This window comes from Syngnathus scovelli, chromosome 2 (assembly GCF_024217435.2).
Source record: "Syngnathus scovelli strain Florida chromosome 2, RoL_Ssco_1.2, whole genome shotgun sequence".
Lineage (NCBI taxonomy): Eukaryota > Metazoa > Chordata > Actinopteri > Syngnathiformes > Syngnathidae > Syngnathus > Syngnathus scovelli.
Genome location: NC_090848.1, coordinates 11960367 through 11973175, shown reverse-complemented (window position 1 = coordinate 11973175; position 12809 = coordinate 11960367). Strand labels below are relative to the sequence as shown.

Sequence of the window (12809 nt, the reverse complement as noted above, 5' to 3'; positions counted from 1 at the left end):
AACTTGTTGCACCGCTGGTGATGTGTCAAAGTCAATTTATGCTGTGACGCATGGCGAAATTAATCATTTTAGCACATATGTACTACAAACTTATACGAGCCAACCAAGGTTTCCGGTTCCCCATCCCTTGTCAGTTGCGTCATAACCGTTCAATTGTTATAATGAGCAAGAGAGTATCTAAGATTTCTCAAACAGTTTATTAGAAATATGTAGACAAAAAGAAATGAATGTCCACTGTAATGCAACATTATGTATCCCCAAACATTTTGATGCCAGTGCAAATAGAATTTGGTCATTACACATCACTGCATCTCTCCAACAAGGTTTTGTTTTAGAGACAGAGCGAGGGTGCGTGTGTGTGTGTCAGAGAAGTGATGCTGAAGCACAACCAAGCTTCAAGCCTGCGTCTGCAAATGATTTCAACTTGATCCTGCAGGCTGGGTGTACAGTATGTTAGTAATTTGGAGAGAGGCCCAGTAAAATATTCAAATGGAGTGAATTCCATTTACAATACTCAATTAGATACTCATTGGACAGATTAATGAAACATGTTTGCCATGATTTTATATGAACAATGAGTAAGGGGAAACATGTAAGCAGGAAAGTGAAGTTACAGAAACAAAAGACCGGCTTTCTGGTCATCTAATTCACAGCACATGGAAGGCTTACGGGGACCTTAACTATTTTTTTTCCTTTCTTTACCAAATGAAACTACACTATTTACCTAACTTAAACCACAACATTTCACAGAGATTTTACTGATCATAAGCCACAATTCTGTTATAGTCAATCTGATCAACACATATTGCTCAATTGAGGACATGCTTTTCCATCCATGAAGGTGTGCTTGGTTGGTCATATAACAGTAAAGCAAGATACCTGACGTGCAGTACAGCAAATGGAAGTGGAGATACCTGCTCTGTACAATACCATGCATGTCGACCTTCACAGGAGCGGATAGCAGAGGCTATATGCATTTAATTATGGCTGACAATAGTATGTTAGTTGTTTTTCCACTGCCTTTAAAAAAGTGTAAAAGTGTCGATTTCATTTGCTTCCGTTGTCTGCTGATCTTCTGTTTCTTTCCTTCCAGATTATCAGACCCTCTATTCCAAATCTGGCATTTCTGAAAGTAGGAAGAAACACAATTACACATTGCATCTCACAAGTTTCCATCAGTAAGTGAGAACGGAAAGGTCGTCTTACTTTCGTCATCGCTGTCTGCAGACTCATCCTGGAAAAAGATGAAAATAATAATAATTATGTAAAAGATCTAATAGAGACTGATCTCATTGATGAAGATGGTTAAAAACTGAATCTTACATCGTCACCATCTAGATCAGGTTGGAAATCATCACCTCCCATGTTATTCATCATCTGGAACGTAAAAGTGGAAAAAGTTGAAAACAAAACTGAAATTGTCTTCACCTCTTCCTTGCTATGTTGACATCTTCACAAAGCAGAAGATTTACATTTTATCATATAAGGAAACTTGCTCCATTAGTTTATCTTCACCTTTAGGTCTCACACATTACAGATGAAGTTTAGAAATACACTGGAGAGAGATGTGAACCCCTTCTAGCCAAATTTTAAAAGTAATACTGACACCTAGTGGCGCTTTTAGAATGCTGTCTCGCCTATTGTACAGGATTGCCTGCATTGAGGCAGGCAGAGTTGAAGCTAATCATCACACTTGGACAACCCATCATTGGTAACGGCAACACAGACACAAAATGCACGTAGTCAATTTGTCCATCTATTTGTCTGCAATTACGATGATGGTTCAGGGTGTTTTCTGTTAAATTAACACATTTTCCAGAATATTTGGCTTCTAGTGTGCTGGACTGTTTGATGGGAGTTTCACTGCACGCACACACAAAAGCATAAAAAGTACAGTTTGAGTGCTTACATCTGAGAATTGATCAAAGTTGCCCATCTCCTCATCTGAGTCGTCCTCCCACTCTTTCCAGTTGTTAAAGTCAACAGTGAGCCACCTCTGTTGTGGAGACACATAAAAGGCATGTAACCTGTCATGTACATTTTAATTGAACGGCAGATTGACAAGACAACCAACCTGAGGCTTGTCTTTGGTAAGCCTCGGCCATGACTTGCCCACCTCTGCTTTCCGCAATTGGCACAACACAGATCTATCTGTGCGTTTGTGATTGGATTCCTGCATTTAAGGAGGACAGTGACGGTGAGAGGTTAAAAAGAAGAAGGTCAAATTTGGCATAATTTTGCTCGTACCCTGACAATACTTACATTTTGATCGATAGCATCAAAGAGTTCTATTTCATTTTCATGTTTGACATTGTCAGTTCCTCCAACACAACTGTGGGAAAACAGACAATTACAGAGGACGGCTTCACTTTGTCTATGATTAATGATGGGAAAACAAAACTTTGAATTTGCCTTATGGGCCAGTTTTTATTTTTTTCATGAGTAAATGAAGACTGTATTTGGATTGTTCAAAGCTTTCGGCTACTGTCTTTGACAAACAAACATTCTAGCTTTGTGATAGTCATTTAAGTTCCAATGTGTGTGGCATAGTTTATGATGGAAAAAAAAAACATCAAGACAGTTTAAAACCAAAACCTTCAAAACCATATTAGCGGACACAGTCCAGTCGTCCACAATGATTGTGATACATACATACCTGAAAACACATTTGGTTTTATCAAAAGTGACCTTTACATCTTTGCTGTCCACTACACAGAACTCTATAAAAACAGAGTCCCTTTTATCGTACCACTTGGCACTTGCTGGATGCCTGCAAAGAAACAGCAATCAGACATTTTCTTATTCACATTCGTCTTATTACTTAATTCTTATTAATGCATTACACTGCACACAGTTCAGGTGTAACAGTCTTCCATTTTGTTCAGTATCAGGTGACAGCAGAGTCAAATTACTGTGGACCTCGGTATCAAGACATTTGCTAAACAAACGAAAAATGCACATTTGGGATAAAGGTATTAAAGACGGCGAAAAGCTCCTGGAGTGTTGAAAATTCTGAAACGCTGGTTGTTGATTGCCACTTCTCTACACTGCAATCAACTCGTGCCTCCGTGAGCCCAATCATTCACAATGTAAATATATACGTAGTATTCAGTTAAAAAAAAAAACGTTAATAAACTCCACATTTTCTATAACATTACTCCGCGTAAAAGCTCCACAACGCCGTAGCCCTAACTTAGCCACAAACGTGATCCTCATTGGAACCGGCCGGCTCGAATGTCGTTGAATGAATTGTGTGTGCTAGCCAAGCTAACAGTAGACTTAGTTGAGCCATGCGGTGCACCTGACATACGCCGGAACGTCATACAAAAGTAATCGCCTTCCCAACGAAACCTCACAAATGCAAATGAACGATAGTAGCCACAGTATATAAAAGAGTAGTCTGGAATTGAGAGTTAGCTAGTTTATGCTAACTCACAGTTCACCGAGGTAAAGGCCAGTCAGCCTCCCGCCATTACCGCAGCATGTTGTCGGGCGGCTAACGTTAGCCGGCTAGACGGGCGATATTTCCACTTTTCAGCCTGAGCCCCGAGCGTGTGTTGCACAACTTACATTTCTTGACGTGATGTCATTATCTTTTTCGGAGACAGAAGTCTTGTGTGAAGAGCGCTTATTTCCTGCGGAGTGAAGAAACGCTTGCCACACACGGCAGCCAGAGAGTAAAACTAGCGCGTAGTTAGTTACGTAGTGGAGGTTGGAGAATAGCAAAGGAGGGAGGCGTACGTCGGCCCTACTCGACCTTTCTAGAGCTTTCAGCCACAGCTGCGGCGGGTGCTGTCGGCTGTCGAGGTGGCAGAGCTTGACTTTTATATATTTTTTCTTGTCCTATGCCCCCGAGGAAAAAAGCCTACTGTTACTTTTAGGCTGACATTACTTATAGTCACAAAATGTTATATATATATATTAAAAAATGGAAAATACACAAAGATCATCTAATTATCTGGCGTGGTACCTGGTAAGGACTCAAAACATGTTTGTTTTTTTAACTTCAATCAATCAATACCTCAACAACCCAACTACTGTATTTGTTTGACACCTCATCATGCAGTGAAAAAAAACATGGCTGTCAATCAATTTCTTTATTTTCCCAAAAAATAGAAGTCACAGAGACCAATGTCACTTTTTCAAGGTATTTATATGTATTTTCTTAGCTGCACAAGCCAAATTCTTACAAATGGCTCTCAGTATGATCAGTGACGTTGAAAACCTTGAAAATGACAGTAAAAAATGTTAAATTAGTGGTAAGGTGTGTTTTATTTATTTATGTGGTGTTACAAAATATAATTTTTAAAATTGTGAAGGGAAAAATTAAGTAAACAGAGCACTAGGGAGAGTGTGTACAGTGTACACTGTCACATTAACATATCACTCAGCATGCATGCATACAAGTTTGCGAAAAAGACCATTGCATACTTGCCAATGGCGAAACCCACAACAGCAACTCTTGGGTCCTTTTTTTGATAGATTGCATCAATTACCACCAGGTTAAAGGTTCCCTCCCAAACCAGAGGGACATTCCAGTTAGTCACTGAGTTTACATCACTGCGTCTGAGGAAAGAAAAGACATTTTGAAATCATTGACATTTTTGCTATAATTGTATCATTTGTATCCAATTGGTGTACATAGTGCAGTCCTTCTCATGTGGTGGGGCGGGGTGCGTTTTTTTCCCTTTCAACAAAAAGGAATGCAATTGCACATCCACCACACAAGGTGGCAGGGGCGTACTCATTGTGAGAATACACACAGGGTTTATAGTAATGCCTCCAAGGTGTCATGTTTTTAATAATTTGAAGCCCTTTGAGACTTGCCTGTGATTTAGGGCTATATAAAGAAACTTGACTTGAATTAAAAAGGTTCACCACAATAAATGGACCGGCCACATAGACTCTGTTCTGAAGACGGCCCAGCAGAGGCTAAACCTTCTGAGACAGCTCAGGAAGTTCAACCTGCCACAGGAGCTGCTGAAGACCTTCTACACTACCATCATCCAGTCTATCGCAAGATCACAGTCCCTCTCTTTGATTGTGGTATGTTTACTTGTGACTTCACCATTGTGTGGACACCGGTACACCTTCTGGAATTTCTCATCAACTTTTATTGCAATGAAATGGACTTCGTTTTCCCTCACCTGGACATGGGTCACCGGAGCCAGGCTTGGAGGTGGGGCTTGAAGGTGAGCATCTGGTGGAAAGGAAACGAGGGTCTCCCTTCCCATGGGTTCACCACCAACCTCATACATCCACCAAGTGCTACAAATTGCACTCTACTAAGAGTGGCCTAGAGCAAAAACTTAGGCCAGCTACTATAACCCAAAAGTTAAACTTCAGGACCATCGTTGTGGGAATCAAGATTTTGAAGTTTTTCAGTTTTATCATTTGCCTTTTTGACAGAAGCCAACATTTAAAGATTTAAGCGGGGCTTAAAGGGATGGAGCACTCGTACAGCCATTTCAGCAGTAAAACGTTAAAATTTCACCTCTAGGAAATTTGATGACGCAAGTATTTGTCATGTACATTTAATACGTTAAAAAAAAAAAGCATTTTGCTGCTTTCTGTAAACTTAAGAGGAGCTCACATGTGCCATGACAGTTGTTTACTAGCACTTAAATACCGTGATGTCATTTTCAGTCAACTGCAAGTTGTAGCAAAATAAAATTGAGATGGGTAAAAACGGGCTGATTTTTGTCTGCTTAATACATGTTCTACATATATAAATCAGAATACTTGCTTGCTTTGCCTTCGATGTTAACAAATCACATAATTTTTTTCCCACACGAATGAACACAAACAACATTTTCTTATTTTTAAGTCGGGTTTTAATTTCCATCTTGTGTATAAAGTCTATAAATGAGCTAATATCGAATCAGCAACCTCTCATCAAACACTTCTTTCTGGGGTCCGTTTTACATCGTCAACTCCTGCAATGAAAACAAAGTTCATCAGCAACAATAATGATTTCTTTGCAAACTGAACTACTCAAGAGCATCTCTTCTCAGGACAGAAATAATGGCTTCAGTTAAACTCAGAAGAACGAAAGTCATGTCTTAATCATCATTGGAGAGTTGTTTGAGCAAACCATTCAGCAAGGCTTCCTCAAGTTGAACCACTTTTAGAGAAGGTCCACAACTTACCATAATAGCGTTGACAATGTCGTTGTTGTTGTTTTTTAGGGCACGTACAGCCTTTGCCCGAGATACGTTAGCTTGCGACATGACGAGTTCAATGTCCTTGACCTCAACTCCAGTCTCATCAACCTAAAACAGCAGGATGGGAGAAACGTGGGAATATGGGCTTTAGAGGCTTTTGCCATGTGCCTAATGTTAAGTCATATTAACCTCTTCCTCTTCGCTCTCCTCCTGTACTGTTGGCGTCTGTGTATTTTCCTGGATGTTTGAAACTGCTTCTCCCTGCACCTTGAATTTTTCTGCCGCAGCGAGCTGGGCTTGCTGAGAGAGATCTTCAATCTAAGTTGGAAAAGGGTTGGTTGAGGGGAACATCATAAAACAGTGAAAACAGAGTTTTCTTACTCCCACCAATGAAACAAGATGGCAAACAATAAAAATGTGTAATTGCACAGCTGCATACCTTAGCTTCACCAAACACAATGTATGTGTCTGATGCCGGGCTCTTGTAGACATCTGGTTTGGTGATGACAAACAAGATGTTCTTGGACTTGCGAATTGTGACTCTGGTGACGCCTGTTACCTGCCTGAGACCGAGTTTTGACATTGCCTATAAAGGAAAAAAAAAATCCACATGATTTGTGTCTTAGGGTAGCCATGTTTGACTAAAGATAACAAATGTCAGCAATTTAACATAATTACCTTTCGTGCTTTCTTTTCACTCCGGCTTTGTTTGGCTTTACTGACGGGTTCCTCATCTAGTTCAGCAGCAGCTGCAACCTACAGCGAGCAAAGGGTTCATCCACATTAATGTGGACTCAGAAACTGAGCAACATTAATTTAAAAGAAACAAAACAACTCTTCTCAGGACAGAAAATGTGGCTTCAGCAGACTCAGAAGAACGAAAGTCACTGTTTAAATCATCATCCAAGAGTCAAAAGCCATCATGTTGCAAATAGCAGCAAAGAAGCATCAACCTTACCTGTGCTTGCTGTGTCTGTGTCTGTGCAGAGTCCTGTTCCTCCAGCTCAGGGACCGAGTCATCACTGTCCGATTCTGTACCAGAACCTACAATTTTGACCAAAAACAAAGTTATCTAAGAAATAAGCAAGAAAATTCTAAATTCAGCCTGGCACAATGACAATAGTAAACATTTTTGCTTGTTCTCAAACTCCCTCAACCACCCACCCCTAAAATATGTAATGCATTTATTTAAACACTGTCAAAGGTTTAGAAAAGCTAAGCAAAAAAAACAAAACACCTAAAACGTCAGCAAATAAACAGAAAAAAAAAAGCCTTGACAATTTATTTATTTACATTATATTGAGGTGTTTCAAGCTTCAAACTTGAAGGAACTTTAAACAATATGCTGACTCCTCAGCATCAGGAAAATGAAACATTTAGTGACAGTAGGACAGAGCAACAAGAAAGAAAGAAGAAAAGAAATACCCGCATCATTCTTGATCACAGTCTCCACCTGGGCTGGGGTTTTATCAGACGCCGGGGCGGTTTTGAGTACAATGACAGAATTTTGTAACTCAGCATCAGGTTGGACAGGGACAGGCTTTGCAAGGGCCTCGGCAAAAGTCAGTTTACGGGAAGTCGAGTCATTGACAGGAGAATCAGCAACCAATTTGGTCTCAACAACTGGTTTAGTTTCAGCAACAGACTTTAGTTCAGCTTTTTGAGCAGGTTTCTCTGCCTCCACCACAGGTTTATCCTGCATGTTCGGCTCTGAAGCCTTCATGGCAGTAGATTTGCCCTGCGAAGCTGGGCTGGTAGCCTCCACAGGAGCAGGCTTGCCAGTCTTGTCCTGGGGAGCTGATTTGACAACCTGCGCTGGGACAGGTTTGTCCTGGGGCTTGGGAGGTCCCAGGGGAGCAGGCTTGGCAGTCTTGTCTAGTGGGGATGGCTTGGGAGCCTGCACAGGAGCATGCTTGTCCTGGAAGGCAGGCTTGGTGTCCCCTACAGTGGCAGGCTTAGCAGCTTTCTCTTGTGAGGCTGGCTTGGCATCAGTGGCCTTGCCCAGAGGGGCTGGCTTGGTAGCTTCCACAGGGACATTTTTGTCATGCAAGCCTGGCTTGGTTGGCTCGACAAAAGCAGGCTTGGAAGCCTTCTCTTGTGGGGCTGGCTTGGCAGTCTTCTCTTGAGGTGCTGGCTTTGTGATCTTCTCTTGTGGTGCTGGCTTAGTAGCCTGCACAGAAGTGGATTTGTCCTGAGAAGCAGGCTTGGCTGCCTGCGCAGGAGCATGCTTGTCCTGCGAGGCTGGCTTGGTGACCTCCACAGGAAGCGGCTTGGGAGCCTTGTCTTGTGGAACTAGCTTGTCAGCCTTGGTAGGATGCATAGGAGTGGATTTCTCCTGAGTAGCAGGCTTGGCAGCCTGCACAGGAGCATGCTTGTCGTGCAAGGCAGGCTTGGTGGCCTCCACAGGAAGCGGCTTGGGAGCCTTGTCTTGTGGAGCTAGCTTGGCAGCCTGGGTAGCCTGCACAAGAGTGGATTTCTCCTGAGAGGCAGGCTTGGCAGCCTGCACAGGAACAGGCTTGTCGTGCAACGCAGGCTTGGTGGCCTCCACAGGAAGCGGCTTGGGAGCCTTGTCTTGTGGAGCTAGCTTGGCAGCCTGGGTAGCCTGCACAAGAGTGGATTTCTCCTGAGAGGCAGGCTTGGCAGCCTGCACAGGAACAGGCTTGTCGTGCAAGGCAGGCTTGGTGGCCTCCACAGGAAGCGGCTTGGGAGCCTTGTCTTGTGGAGCGAGCTTGGCAGCCTGCACAAGAGTGGATTTCTCCTGAGAGGCAGACTTGGCAGCCTGCACAGGAGCATGCTTGTCCAGCAAGGCAGGCTTGGTGGCTTCCACAGAAAGCGGATTAGAAGCCTTGTCTTGTGGGGCTGACTTGGTAGCCTTAGCCTGCACAGGAGTGACCTTTTCTTTAGTGGCAGGCTTTGCAACCTGTGACGGGACATGTTTTTCATGAGTGGCAGGCTTAGTGGCCTCCATGGTAACAAGTTTGGTAGCTTTGCCTTGAGGGGCTGGCTTGACAGCCTCCAAAGGGACATGTTTATCCTCAGTTCCAAGCTTGGTGGTCTCCACGGGATCAGGCTTGGTAGCTTTGTTTTGTGGTGCTGGCTCGGTAGCCTTCATGCTAGCGAATCCCTCCTGGGGGGCTAGTTTGGCACACTTGGTAGCCCCCACAGGAGCATCCCTGCCAGGCTTGTCCTGAGGAGCTGGTTTGGCAACCGGGACTGGGACATGTTTGTCCTGCAAAGCGGACTTGGTGGCCTGTATGGGAGCAGGGTTGGCGGCCTTGTCTTGTGGGGCTGGCTTAGCAGCCTGCATAAGACTGGATTTGTCCTGTGGAACTGACTTGGCAGACTTCACAGGGACCTCTTTATCCTGAGCGGCAGGCCTGGTGCCCTCTGCAGGAGCAGGCTTGGCAGTCTTGCATTGTTGGGATGACTTGGCAGCCTGCATAGGTGTAGGCATATCCTGTGTGGCTGGCTTGGAAGCCAACAGTGGCTCAAGCTTTTGCTGCACAGGTAGCTTGGCGGCTTCAATTGGAGCATGTTTGACATTCTTGTCTTCTGGGGTTATCTTGGCAACGTTCCCTGTGGCAGGCTTGGTAACGTTCACAGGAACATGCTGCACAATGGCAGGTTTGACCTGGGCGGCTGGCTTAGCTGCCTTAACATCTGGCTTTCCCTCTTCCACAGGAGCAGGTTTGACCTGAGGGGCTGGCTTAATCTCAAAGCTGCTGATTTTAGTTTGAGAGAATATTTTGGTCTCAGCAGTGACAGTTGAAACTTTGAGGCCCTTAACAGGAACAGCTTCCTGAGCAGGCATAGTCTTTGGGTCTATGTTAGTCTTGGATTTGGATTCTATTTTAGATACTTCTATAGGTCCAACGGGACTACTTTGTTTTAATATTTTGCTTGGCTTTGTCGGTGGAATGAGTGGCGGGAGATCATCGTCAGCAAGAAGAGAAACAGGTGTCATCAGGGTAACAGCAGAAGATTTGGAAGGGCTAGAAGCAAGAGAATTTGAAGCTGCCAGAGAAGACTTTGGTGTAACTTTAGGGGCTGCTGGGGTTGCAACAGGCTTTGCAGCAGCTGCAGATGTCTGTTTTGGCTCAGTTGGGACAGGCCTAGCATCAACAATTTGCTTAGTCTGCACAGACCTTTTGCTTTCTTCAATGACCTTGACATCCTGGGTGACAGGCTGAGGCACAAAAGCCTCCCCTTTCTTGGGTTTATCTTGTTTGCCAGCCTTCACAACTTTAGGAGCAAAACGAGAACCGGGGTGAGCTGAAGGTGAGGAAGCTAAGGGAGACGGAACCGGAGACAAGGGAGTTGAGGAGGGAGTTGATTTTGGCGAGGTGGGAGAGGCGGAAGAGGCAGACATAGAAGAGCGTTTCCTTCTGCTAGGAACAGCCTTTGGGGCAGAAGAACCCTGAGCACTTTTGGCATCTTTTGGCTTTGCAGGGCCAGAAGTTGTCTGAGGTTGCTGGGTGGGAGCTGGGGCAGGACGTGTTGCTGAACAAAAACAGATTCTTTAATTTCTTTGAAAACAGATATGGGGAATCGTTTCCCATGCGGGTTAAGTGACCAAACCAAGATGCGAATTTTTTTGGGAGGGTTCCAAGAATTACACTTGTTCAAAGCAAACCACTGTTCAAAATACAAAGATTTGAATTCCACACAGAAAACATTTAGTCAGGGGGTGCTTTAGCTGTGAGTCGGACTAATTCAGATATTGTAAAAAAAAAAAAAATAGAAGGTCAAACGGGTAGCATTTAGTATGTTGCAACACTCCAGCATGCATTGGTTGGCCGTGGCTAATGGCAGCTCATTTAGGATGGTGCATATCTTGTCCCTTATTCACTCGGAGTCCATTTTTTTAAGCGCGGTAGACGTAGTGATTTAAAAATAAGTGACAATGCACTTGAGGACTTCAAACCAGGGGAACCAAGTTTTGTGGCTAAAAAATACGTTTGTGGACAACAGGGAGGAAGAAGAAGAATCTTGAAGGCTTCAAGTCAGAATGGAGGACTAATTTTAATTGAGGCTGTTTCAAACACGGTCAAGTCCAATGAAGGAAGCGTCATGAACCTGCTGTTTTATTGCTGAATTCTAAAATGCTCGCTACACAAGTGAAGTTTCCAGATACATTTTGAATAAAAAAACAAAAACATTTTTTTGATAAAATATCAAAATTAAACTAAAATGTATATTTGTGTTTGGAATTGTCCCAGTGTAGATTTCTGTAATAAAAAATAAAATAAAAAAGATGCTACATACATACACAATATTCAGCCCATTTTAAGCTAAAAGCTTGCAGAAGTATCACAATGTTTGAACTACAATGTGGGTTTTCATCCCATTAAATCTTGATTAAAATGTACAGCTGAAGAGGTAAAACAACCCGTGGATAAGACACCACACGCTACTAAATCGAAGCATAAATAAGCCTAATTTAGTTGTGAAAATGCCTGGGTAAGCACTCAAAACACCCAACATGCTTTCAAGAACAAAGCTGTCAGAGTGAAACACCACACTCCTCGAAATGAATTCAAGGATCCTGGGTTACTCTCTGGTGCACAGCCAGCAACAAATGTGCAGCACCTAGCAGCTGACAGACACTCAAAATGCCCATCACCTGTTCTACGGCACGCCCCACACAAGCACTCATCTTACACCAATTCAGCCTCTCAAAAGTAAATTTAGGTCATTCGCAAGCACCATCGAGTACAGACCAGGACCCCACGAGTGCTGTTTTTGAATACAGCATTGGTGATGACTAACATGCTTATGACAATTTAACATATACGAACCAGTCTCCACTTGTGGGTGGTGCATCTCTTGCTCCGTGACTGTTTCTGTTGCTTCGCCAGGCATGGTTGCTAGCAAAAGACGCCAAGTGTTAATTCATTAGCAAAACCATTAGCAATACACATCGCTGTGTGGATATTAGAGGGGCTAGCCTTCTCTTTAAAGGATAATAATTTACATATATTCTACATGTCCCTCACTGTTGCTATTACTTGTCGGGCCGGTAAAGCAAGCCATGCTTTAGCTAGCTTTACTCACTTAGCTATGTTAGGCTAATAACAAGTTATTTCAGACGACTAGTGACCAGACCTATTTTTACCTTTTACCTGAAAGAACAGTTGACTACGGGTAACTAGTTGTCAATCGTTGTGAGTCAATACGCATTCTGTAATTATTAATGGGGCCTTGGAAGGCTGCACGTAAACTTTAGAGCCATCACGTTCCCCCATTTTGAGCCGGTTAACGGCAGCAATAGAAAAGCGCACATAATAACGGCAAGAGGGAGAGTCAATGGGGAAATGGTCTTACCCACTAACAATACTACTTTGAGTTAATGTTTGAGGCCGTTTACGAGGACTGTAATGTTTGAGAAAGTGTTGGATGACATTAGATTGACAACGGAGGTACTCACCGACTCAAGATGCAATATCCAAGATGGCTGTGAGAGAACCTTTGACCTCAGTTGCAGGCGGATATCCGGTTTAAAAGCAAACTTCCTTTTCCGGGTCACGAGCAAATCCTTGTATATATATTCACGCTGAATGCCCAGAAGTCTTAAATTGCTCAATCTGAATATGTATCAAATTATTTATGTTTTGAACCGTAATATTTTTTTTTGCCATCTCTACT

At 43.2% G+C, this 12809-nt stretch overlaps 2 protein-coding genes and 2 non-coding genes across 6 annotated transcripts; all 4 read right to left on the bottom strand.

The window, feature by feature from the left end:
• Positions 1-178: 178 nt before the first annotated feature.
• On the bottom strand, positions 179-3738 carry LOC125989474 (prostaglandin E synthase 3). Its single transcript, XM_049755900.2, has 8 exons — positions 3571-3738; positions 2657-2770; positions 2263-2332; positions 2075-2173; positions 1910-1996; positions 1324-1377; positions 1207-1234; positions 179-1126 (listed from the first exon to the last, which is right to left on the bottom strand). Exons 1-8 carry the CDS (start codon positions 3588-3590, stop codon positions 1107-1109), a joined length of 492 nt encoding a protein of 163 aa, XP_049611857.1. The 5' UTR covers positions 3591-3738; the 3' UTR covers positions 179-1106.
• Positions 3739-5811: 2073 nt separating this feature from the next.
• On the bottom strand, positions 5812-12726 carry naca (nascent polypeptide associated complex subunit alpha). 3 transcript variants are annotated; one of them, XM_049755894.2, is made up of 9 exons: positions 12592-12726; positions 11963-12031; positions 7590-10664; positions 7123-7208; positions 6843-6920; positions 6604-6750; positions 6354-6482; positions 6150-6272; positions 5812-5936 (listed from the first exon to the last, which is right to left on the bottom strand). In XM_049755894.2, exons 2-9 carry the CDS (start codon positions 12024-12026, stop codon positions 5922-5924), a joined length of 3717 nt encoding a protein of 1238 aa, XP_049611851.1. In that variant the 5' UTR covers positions 12027-12031; positions 12592-12726; the 3' UTR covers positions 5812-5921. The 3 variants fall into 3 exon arrangements, with proteins under 3 accessions (XP_049611851.1, XP_049611853.1, XP_068506057.1); XM_049755896.2 differs by lacking the exon at positions 7590-10664 and having other exon boundaries at positions 12592-12681; XM_068649956.1 differs by lacking the exons at positions 7590-10664; positions 12592-12726 and adding an exon at positions 12489-12512.
• On the bottom strand, positions 6006-6079 carry LOC125989525 (small nucleolar RNA SNORD59). Its single transcript, XR_007488702.1, has one exon. It is a non-coding gene; the product is annotated as a small nucleolar RNA SNORD59 (small nucleolar RNA).
• Positions 7000-7073, bottom strand: LOC125989524 (small nucleolar RNA SNORD59). Its single transcript, XR_007488701.1, has one exon. It is a non-coding gene; the product is annotated as a small nucleolar RNA SNORD59 (small nucleolar RNA).
• Positions 12727-12809: the final 83 nt, after the last annotated feature.